Raw genomic sequence first — 10,501 nt, forward strand, 5'->3', positions numbered from 1 at the left:
ACGTATTGGAAACGCTCCTTCTCAAGATGTGCTCCCGATTTGTGGAACAGTCTTCCGTTGGAACTTCGCCAGTCGCCTACGTTGATCACCTTTAAAAAGGGCTTGAAATCGCATCTCTTTGAGAGAGCTTTTTGATTTTTGTGTTCTTGTTCAGCGCCTTAGAACATTACCTCGTAATGGATTTTGGCGCGATATAAATGCTTTTGATTGATTGATTGAGGAGTTTAAGAAAGGTGCATGGGTAGATGGATGCTCTCTTGGTATGGTTTAGCTTTTTTTACATTTTTATGCGGATGCCCTTGTACTTATTTCAGAGAGTGATATTAAATTACAAAGACTCCAGGTAAATCTTGACAAAACAAATATTGTTATGTTCAGAAAGGGCGGACCGCTACACAAGTATGAACGATGGTTTTAAGAAGGGAAGCAAATATCAGCTGTATCCTATTCAAATACTTCGGTGTTGTCTTTTCATCTCTTCGACTCTGCAGAAAGCACAAGAGGTCTTGAATGACAAAGTTACAAAAGCACTGCTCATGTTGTATTCAAGAATACATTATCTAAAGTAAGATGCTATTCACATATGCTTCAAAATTTTTTATTCAAAAATCCTCCCTAGTTTGCATTATGGCAGCCAGATTTTGGACATTTAGATTTAGAAGGTTACATCGACTTGAATCAAGTCTACTAAAACTGCTAAAACGATCTTCATTATTCATTGTTATAGCAGTTGGTATATCAGTGTATCTCAAATATACATAGAAAGTTTCGTCAACTTTGATCATGCGCGCATGCCTATCCAGATATATATCCCTCATTGGGAAAGTGTGTTCAATATGCAAATTTAGAAATCGTCTGAAGTAAAAATGCTTTCAACAATGTTGTATCATAGTATCTTCAATGTACATAGCAAGTTTCGTCAATTTTGGTCAAGTAAATCAAGATATATGACCCTAATTAGAAAATCATTGAATTGCAAATTAGGAATTGACTTCTGTGAAAATGCCTAATGACTTTCAATATTGTTTAAACCGAGTATCATCAATGTACATAGCATGTTTCGCCAACTTTGATCAAGTTGATCCAGGTATATATCCCTAATTAGGAAAGTCCATTAAATATGAAAATTAGTTATTCAATGTTCTAAAAATCTAAACCGACTTTTGGTGATAATAGTTTCTTAAATGTACAGAGCAATATTCAACAATGTTTATCTCTTGAATAGTGTGGTGACTGTCACTTTTACAGGCAACTTCTGCGCTTATGAACTGCGCAGGGTCACATAAGGTCGAACAACGATATGAATTCAAGGCCGAGCAAGAGCCCAATGAGGTTGTGCTGGTAATATATTGCGTGATGCTTGGTACCCTTGATCAGGGCGAAGTCTGCGAAGAGACGGTTGAAGGGAACAGGCCGCTAATTGAAGAAGATCTAGAGTTGGAGGTTTCGCACATACCTAGCAGCGTAGATCATTGGAAGAGGTAAGGCTAACGATCATGCTGCCGGATGGCTTGTTGTTCACGGAAGTGCACAGGCCTAGCTTTGGTGCTAGTTTGTGTGAGCTTCCGTGTAAGTGTGGTAGGGTCAGGGTTATCGGTTGAGTCATTGTACGTCTGGTCGTACGTCTAGTCAGGTCAATGCTCTTATCAGAGACGATTGTTTACTTCGCTTTACATATGGACCAGTCCTTTGTCCTCTTTTGCCGAACAACGACAATATCAGTTAACTCAGTGGAGAACCTGCCTGCTGAGTTTGGTGGATTCTTTATCAGTCTTCAGAAAATAAAACTGAGTTTGTTTAGGCAAACGCCAGGTCATATTGCAAACTGCTCTGCTAAGTTGCTAGGTAATTACCTAACTAACTTTGTGTGCCAAATATACCCACCTTAACTGAAATAATTTGAAACTTGCAGACCCTAATTTCATACTCCATTACACGAGGAACGTTATGTGTCTTTCAATTTGGTGTTTTCCTTTTCTGTTTTACGCATGGTGAATGGGCCTACCGAGACGTTACTCATAGTTTTTTCAATAAGTGTCAAAACTGTAAAATTATATAAATCGTGCAAAATCTTTTATATAAAAGAAAAATACCAGTTGCATTCGTAAATATACTGGAACAATGAAGTGTTTTATGAATTTTCAGCGATACCTTCAACGCTGCGATCATAGATGACAATTTGTGTTCGCCGCTAGTAGCGCCCAATGTGGCTCAGCCCAGGGGAAATCACAAAATGATGCAGTTGTGTCACCTGATTCACATGCCGTCATATGATATTAAAAAGCGGTATCGCCGGAGAAATTTCTCACAAACGATGACAATATCATTTTCCTATCTTGATACTAGGACCATACGTCCGTAAATTGACACGGTGAGTGTACGTACTGCTCTATGAATCGTACGATCCTTATGGGAAACACTACATGTTACGCTCGAAGATGTCGATTCTAATCGTGTGTATCCATCTGTGTAGTAACGCACTTGTTTCTAGCAATTCTCTCTCTCTCTCTCTCTCTCTCTCTCTCTCTCTCTCTCTCTCTCTCTCTCTCTCTCTCTCTCTCTCTCTCTCCCCACACACACACACAAATGCACGCTGGTCAAAATACATATTTTACACAGGAAGGTAACCATAGCATGGGGTGGTGCACTATTCATACTGACTGCCTTGACGTACTCGTGTCGAAACTGTATGCCTATAAGCGCTGTTGCCATGGCGCGGGAGTTTGATTGGGACAAGTCGGAAACGGTGAGATATCGCAATGGTATTGCTAAGTGAATTTCGACGAATGTTTATTTAACATATGGAAAAAAATTATCGATGAACGACGTCCCCCAGTTTTATTGAGATAATATGATTACGAAAATGATCCTGTATAACAAAGTTCTGAAAAGGAAAGTGCGTCGTTTACAAAAAGTAACAACTTACTTACGGACCTACCAATTAGTGTATTCGCTCATCGATGTTTACCCAAGTTATGGCACGACTACAGCGGTTAACCATTTACACCTATCATCATATCTTCACTCGAATCAATAGGAATATTTTTAGTCAACATATAAGCATCACAGCCACGTGTAACATCCAAAAATTGATGGTCAAACGTAATACTATGTAGATTTATATTACTTGTTTCAGCTTGAAAAGTTATGATAAGGTTCATGTCATATGTAAATGATTGTTGCACATATTGTTTAGGATTGTGAGTCTTTTTTTCTGTTGTCCATCAGGGTCTGGTGTTATCGAGTTTCTACTGGGGTTACGTCACAACTCAGATACTTTCTGGGTTTCTGAGTGATCGATACGGTGGCGACCAGGTGATCACACTAGCTGCAATAGCTTGGGGTCCGCTGACCATCGCTTTTCCGTTTTGTGCGTATGCATTTGGGGAGAAGTCGTCTCAACTAACATTCCTAGTAATAAACAGGGTCATTTTTGGAATGGTGACAGGCAAGTTACGACCTTTTCACGTATGTCTACATCATTACGTATTATTTCATTTGGTATGTTTTAGCCGTAATTAACGAATCTTTTATTCCACTTGACCAAAATTTGTTTATTGTTATTATGTCTTTTGTTTTTATTCAGGGTTCCATTATCCGACACTATCAAGTATAAGTGTGGCAAAAGTTGAAAAGGAAAACAGGTCATTCTTTTATACCGCCATAGGCGCAGGTACAACGGCCGGGTAAGAGCTTTTCGCAAATTTACCATGGACCAGACTGTAATACATAGTGACGTCATGTGTCCTGAGAAAATATTCTACCCCTCAGAATTACATTTAACACCGAGTGACTGCCAGTATCACATAGTACATATACAAACACGAAAATTGTTTTACTAACTTTTGCAAGTGTATTTGCTGAACAATGAATTAGCAAGAATACAGTCACCTATGATGCACGGAAAATTGAAAACCGGAAATAGTTGAAGGTCTGTATAGGACATTTTTTGAAAAAAGTGTCATAGATGCACTTCCGTAGGCCCTACGTTTCTTGCATTTTGAATTAAATCATATTCTTCAGCTTAACAGTATCCCGTATCAAGTATCAAGGACAAGTTCTTCTAAAACAGAAAACTTTCAAGAATATTCATTATTTATGAAGCAGAAAAAAAAATTGCTGAGACTCCCTCACGACCTTCACCTGTTTAGATATGATATACAGTTGTTTTAATTAATCCAAACGCGAAGCCGCGATATAATCGGATTTGATAAATGTTTTCTCCCAGAAAAGCCACTTTATTAACTGCGTAAAGGTACGTGACTTAAAGGCACAATGGCTGCGTATTTTATGCATTATTTTCATGATTTTATTTTCAAACCTAAGTTGGTTCGTGTAAATGTGCTAACTGAAGGACGTATATAGAAGTATGACTGCTCACTAATTTGGACCATGCTGACACATTTTAACAAGTTAAATAATAAACGGAGTGCCGCACTCATAAAATGGCACCAACAAAAAAGTACAAAAAATGCAGTATTTCCTGCACATAAACACCGTGATAATCCAAGAAACAAGCATGATGCCATTGACTTGAATGCACAACACACGATGGTCGACATTGGTTGTCGTAATCTTTATTTTCTCGGTCACATGATTAGTTTTTGAAAATGGCGGGAAATCTAAAATGATGTTAAAACGTTTGAATTTACATGCCACTTTCGACACTTATGACAGTGTTATAAACTTTTTCAGTCTTTAATGGGTCTTATTCAACGAAAACTCCTGGAAACTCAGGATATTTTGATATCGGTTTATTACACATTCGCAGCTTTTGTGGCTTTAAAGCCAGTCTTGCCGTCAGCTATTGTAAGGATACGTCGGTCATCCCGAACAAAATAATTCATTCTGCATTGATATAGAAATTGCATCCGTTAATATCATTCTTTGTATTGCAGAAGCATGTTGACATTATTATGAAACCTTGTATTTTTTCCATCCAAAAGGAACGTCATTTCAGGGAGTTTAGGATCATACCTATTGAATAGATTCAGCTGGCATGTCAGTTTCTATGTGTTTGGCGCCATTGCAACCTTTTGGGCGATTGCAATGCGGATAGTTCTAATGAAGAAAAGATGCCTGCATCCTTGCACCAAAGTAACATCCACACGAGCGGAAGTTCCAACCACGAGAAAAACATGGGCTATTCTACTTAAACACAGAGGGTTCTGGTAAGGCCAAGTAAAAATGTTCCTCAGTTGATTCCTTTGCGTTGTCGAAATTTAGATTATATTTTCTTTTCCGTACTCAAATTTGAAGTACGAATTAATACAATTGCCAAATGAGTTTCCCTAACTTCAGGAGGATTTATTAGTACAAGCAAGATGGGATTACTGAGAAGAACGTCCAATCGATATTTGGTTCTCCAAAGAATCTTATCTTCCCTTTCCAAGGGAGTTTTGACACCCAGATAAATCGCATAACCTTCTGTAAGGCAAATGCGATTTTCACTATTTATTGTGGAGAAACATCAATTGCCACACTGCATACGGCTGATTTCTGCAACTGACTAGTTAAAGGGACAAAGTCGGCCATTTTTCATGAATTTTGTTTGATACGATATACTTCTTATATTGTTTGACATTATGAAAGATAATGAATGAATGGGTGACCATACATATATTCCACCCCGGTTTTAGACACGATACATGAAACCATCGCGAAAATGAATTAAAGGTCATAACCATGACAATTTAAATTGTCTAAAACCGGGGTCGAATATATGCATGGTCACCCATTTATTCAGTATCTTTCAACATGTCAAACAATATAACAAGTATCTTGCATCAAACAAAATTCATGAAAAATGGCCGACTTTGTCCCTTTAATAGCTTCTTTACATTTCATTTTTACAGGGCACTAATTGTTCAATATACTTGCTATTCTTACTCATGGTACTTAACACTCTCGTGGCTTCCGACATTCTTTGAAGAAACTTTTCCCGGAGCAAAGGTAAAGGATGAAAATTGCCTTAAAGTAATTCTATACGAACCAAGAGGAAAGTCCCAAAGTCTTTTATAAGGAAAAAAAAGAATGTTCAAATTTTAGGCAAGCAGGTTTCAAACTTTGGCAAGCAGTGTCGTTCATTACGCGCGTGCGCGTGCGTGCATGTGTGTGTGTTGTGTTTCTGTTTGTCTGTCTGTGTGTCCGTCTGTGTTTCTGTGCGTGTCTCTGTGTCCGCCGTATGTGTGAGTCCGTCTGTCTGTCTGTCTGTCTCTCTGTCTGTCTGTCTGCCTGTCTGTGTTATCCTTTCACAGGGGAACCAATTAAATTATATGAAACTGAATGCTGAATGCCGTTTCTGGCATTCATTCAGTCATGATATATACCAGATGTTTTGATTTGCTTAGTTGATGACTTTTTTTATTTTAAAAACATATTGTCTTTGTTTTCGCAGTTTTCTAATGTAGATCATATGACACACTTGACATGTATTAGCAGTTTATGTTTTCTCATCTGTACGGCAATGAAAGGAAGGAAACTTCATACACGGGGTCTGTTTTTGATAGTGATAGCTTACAGTAAATTGTTATGGTATAAGTTTACCGTTTTTGAATCGGATTGCCGCTTCGATCTTGGGTGCATGCCATTGAAACTGGTCACATATAATAAAGCTTCTTACTTTGAAATATATTGATGTGAATTTGGAAACTCAAAATATGGGTTCTTCATCAGTCGCTTGATTTTCGTCAACTTTGACTCGCATTTTCATTTGATCTACGCATTTATTCTTTCGGTATGCCCGGATCTTGATATCTTACAGCGTAGTCTGAGTGTTGTGTGTTTCGATTGTTTGACCGAGTGTTCAAGTTTCGTTATATCCACTGTTTTTTTTTGGTGTCCAAATTGACCTACCTTGGAACAGGTCGTGTTTGTCATAATGTACATCGTCAAATTTAAATGTTGCAGCTATGTTGACATAATGCATCTATATATAGCGCATGAAATATATTATTTGTAAACAAGAAAGTTGCACATGCGCAGTTCCGACGACCGCTTCCCTTTAATTTGAACTTTCAGGGTTGGGTCTTCAACGTGTTACCATGGACATTCGTGGTCTTTGTGGATGGCGCCAGTGGTTATATTGCCGATAGACTTATGGGAAGTGGACTTAGCACAACGACAACGAGAAAAATTTTACAGGTGAACTTCACTCTTGCAAACCTGTAATGTTTATCTATGCTATGATCATCATCAAGTCAAATTTTTTCAAATTATGACAACATTCTTTATCATTAAACTTTTATACAGTGACTTATCTATAGCGTGACAACTTATAACGTGACCATGCACCGCACGATTTCATGAAAGCTTCAATTTGACCACTTCTGTCGAAACCAAAGTACTTTTAGGAGCGTGTCGGTTTAAACATCGTTGCTGTTTATATTCAGACATAAATACGTCAGCGGCCCTAAGAAACTGGTATCCGAGACAAAGAGGTGGATACATCTTCGTGTGTAAAAATGTTATACATCACACGTGACCTGTCTGTAAATGCGGTTTATTGTTCTTGCAGACAATAGCATCATTGTCAAATGTGACCGCTCTCATTTTTGTTGGGCGTACACAATGCTACCTGACAGCCCTTCTTCTTATGACGTATGCATTGACGATCAATGCCGTTGGATCTGCGGGGGCGTCTGCAAATCCACAGGACTTGGTTCCAACACAGGCTGGCACTGTTTACGGTGAGTTAAGAATCACCGATATATTCCTTGAAATCGTTTTTTATGCGACAGTTATGAATGAGCAAGTCTAGAGCCTACTATGTCAAGTAACTGAAACCAAACAATTACAAACCCACCACTCAGTAATCGTTCATTATAAAATTTGATTCGTTGATGGATGGTTAAATAGGTAGGTAGGTAAATAGATAGATAGATAGATAGATAGATAGATAGATAGATAGATAGATAGATAGATAGATAGATAGATAGAAAGATGGATAAACAAACAGACAGACAGACAGACAGACAGACAGACAGACAGACAGACAGACAGACAGAAAGAAAGAAAGTTTGGTAGGTAGAAAGGCGTACAGATAGATACACAGAGAGACTAGACATACATGCCGACACATTGAGTACACTGCTCGTAGATTGTATCCGATCTATGGTGGAGGTAAAGGCAAGACAGCTGGTCTGAGGAGACCCTAGTTAAGGTGTTAATGGGTTTGCATGAAGTATGCTAATGAAGCCTTCGCTGCAAAATATTTGAATCCGGCCGATGGAAATCAGTCTACCGGCCACAATAGGCCATGCATGGATTAATAGAGGGTCAACAGGCAGGCAGAAGGGATAGAAAGACGGATATATCGATAGATCGACAGAAGTAATAGATTGATAGAAACATAAGAGACTGACTGACACAGACAGAGAGATTTATAAACAAATACACTTATTTGTCTATTTACGATCGATTGATCAATTGACTGGCTGATTGATTGATTGATTGATTGATTAGCTAATTGATCGAGTGCCATTTTTTGCAGGTGTTATGAACGCTTTTGGTTCGATACCTGGGTTCGTCGGTGTATATGTCAGTGGATTCATACTGGAATACTTTGAAAGTTGGAGTGCTGTCTTTACTGTAACTTCGGCCATAACATTTGTAGGGTGGTCCGTTTTTATGATCTTTGGGACAGGAAAACAGTTACTATGAGCTAGTATACGGAAGCGAATTTGAAGAGAACATATCAAATTTACCATACTGTTTTCCCGGCTCATGAACGTGTGTAGGTTTGCTCGGCCCATAGACGGTAGAAATACTGTCCATCCTTGGCCATAGCGAAACAAATCTTGCTGATTATGTCAACGGATGACGATGAAATGACATCAGAAGAGTGAGAGACTGGTGAATCACATATCAACAATAAACATTATGGCACACGATTTGGTAAATAAGTATTGTAGCTCACCAGCTATGCGTCAACGTTTGAATTCAAACCAATAGGCAGTACATTTTCGCATCATCGCATGGATTCAGCAACGGGGAAATGGAAAATCAGGCACAGAATGATTTCTTTATTTACATTTTCTTCTTCATCAACAACATCAACAAAACAAACTCGGATCCTCCAGCCTCACGCAGTCCCTCCTGCGACGTTGTAAAAATGTTACACTGAATAAGGTGTTTGCATCATGAATTATAACATTTAGATAATTATGATAAGGCGGAGTGTCTGTTTCATATGTAGCTATTTTCATAAATGCATGCATACACATATGTACGTACTCACAAATTCAAATTTTGGCAATGATTTGAAACGAACTTTGTCTCTGCATATTGTCAGTATTTGAAAGAATAAACCGTCATACAACTATGTATAGTGTATATACGATCACCTCGTCTCGACTTGTATACATAAAAGTACTCTTTCTTGTCGCGGTGGTATTCTATTGGTGAGCTAGTTGATGAATCTTTGTTATGATCACGGGTATAAACCGTAACAATAACGTACATGCGCAGTGCACATTTCCCAAACGACAGTACTAACACCGGGCAATATACTTTACGTGTCCGGGACAGTGATCTGATTTCGAATTGTAGGATTCCTTGATGATTTTATCAAATAGAAGATTATCTCTGATATAATGTCACAGTGGCGTTTTAACAACAGTCGGCTTCAGTGCATACGCGCTGCACGCAACATTGGCGTGTGCATAGGGTAAGTCCGGCGTTTTTCTTTATTGCCCTCGTACGAACTTTGTGAACCGAGGTTGTGCGGCGTACGGGCCTGTAAACTCTACTACCGAGGCCCGCAAGACCTGTATCAGTACGACAAAGATTTTATCATACCTTGTGGAATGCCAAAGATATTGTTAAAGTAATATCCCGCAAAGCTTTGGAGATAAGAACACGTGCAATATAAACAAAAACTTCTCGCCATTTGTTTCTATCACTGTTCACCATGGCAACGACTCCATTCCGTCGTGGATTGTTATACATAATGTGCATCATTCGGTTAGCCGTAGAACTCACAACACAAAAGTACGCGTATCAACAAAGAGTGAGGTGAACATCAAATCCGGAAACCCTGCGATTCAAATAAGATCACAGTCCTAAAAATGTAACGTACGCCTGTCACAGCGTAGAATAAGCAAGGGATACCGTACGCGTGACAGCGTTGCGTTCCTGAGTACTTCTACCAGAGTGATGATTGTGTGGTTTCACTTTACCATACAAATGAAATCAGAAACGACGTATCGAGCAAAATTCTATCACCATTGTACTCCTATGCTTGGATCGATCAGCTAAAAGAGTCTGCATGCATTTATTACACATCAGCTACAGCACTTTCTGCTGCGCGAATCATACTCAGTCTGGTAAATATTTCAGAAATGAAAATAAACTTTTCCCTTTTTGATATATTTTCCTTTACCTCAGTAAAATTTAATGTAGAAAAGCGCCAAAGAACAAGTATTCTGTCACAAGGTCCATACGCTCAAAGTCACTGTAGTGCAAGTCTTACAAAATGAATGATTTGCATGTTGTGACAACA

General features: G+C 38.6%; 1 protein-coding gene across 1 annotated transcript; it reads left to right on the forward strand.

Moving 5' to 3' along the window:
• Nucleotides 1–245: 245 nt before the first annotated feature.
• Nucleotides 246–9,333, forward strand: LOC139133195 (voltage-gated purine nucleotide uniporter SLC17A9-like). The gene is made up of 9 exons (XM_070699631.1): nt 246–1,481; nt 2,620–2,746; nt 3,229–3,448; nt 3,587–3,686; nt 4,947–5,171; nt 5,856–5,952; nt 7,021–7,143; nt 7,517–7,688; nt 8,492–9,333. The coding sequence occupies exons 1-9, from the start codon at nt 1,264–1,266 to the stop codon at nt 8,659–8,661; spliced, it is 1,452 nt and encodes a 483-aa protein (XP_070555732.1). The 5' UTR covers nt 246–1,263; the 3' UTR covers nt 8,662–9,333.
• Nucleotides 9,334–10,501: the final 1,168 nt, after the last annotated feature.

The sequence above is a fragment of the Ptychodera flava genome, chromosome 5 (genome assembly GCF_041260155.1).
Source record: "Ptychodera flava strain L36383 chromosome 5, AS_Pfla_20210202, whole genome shotgun sequence".
Classification (NCBI taxonomy): domain Eukaryota; kingdom Metazoa; phylum Hemichordata; class Enteropneusta; family Ptychoderidae; genus Ptychodera; species Ptychodera flava.

Bases quoted from the DNA above. Each gene is read 5' to 3' on its own strand.
- LOC139133195 (XM_070699631.1), top strand. From the start codon at position 1,264: ATGAACTGCGCAGGGTCACATAAGGTCGAACAACGATATGAATTCAAG. The intron at 1,482-2,619 runs GTAAGGCTAACG...TATTTTACACAG, and splicing joins AGCGTAGATCATTGGAAGAG to GAAGGTAACCATAGCATGGG. The intron at 7,689-8,491 runs GTGAGTTAAGAA...CATTTTTTGCAG, and splicing joins ACAGGCTGGCACTGTTTACG to GTGTTATGAACGCTTTTGGT.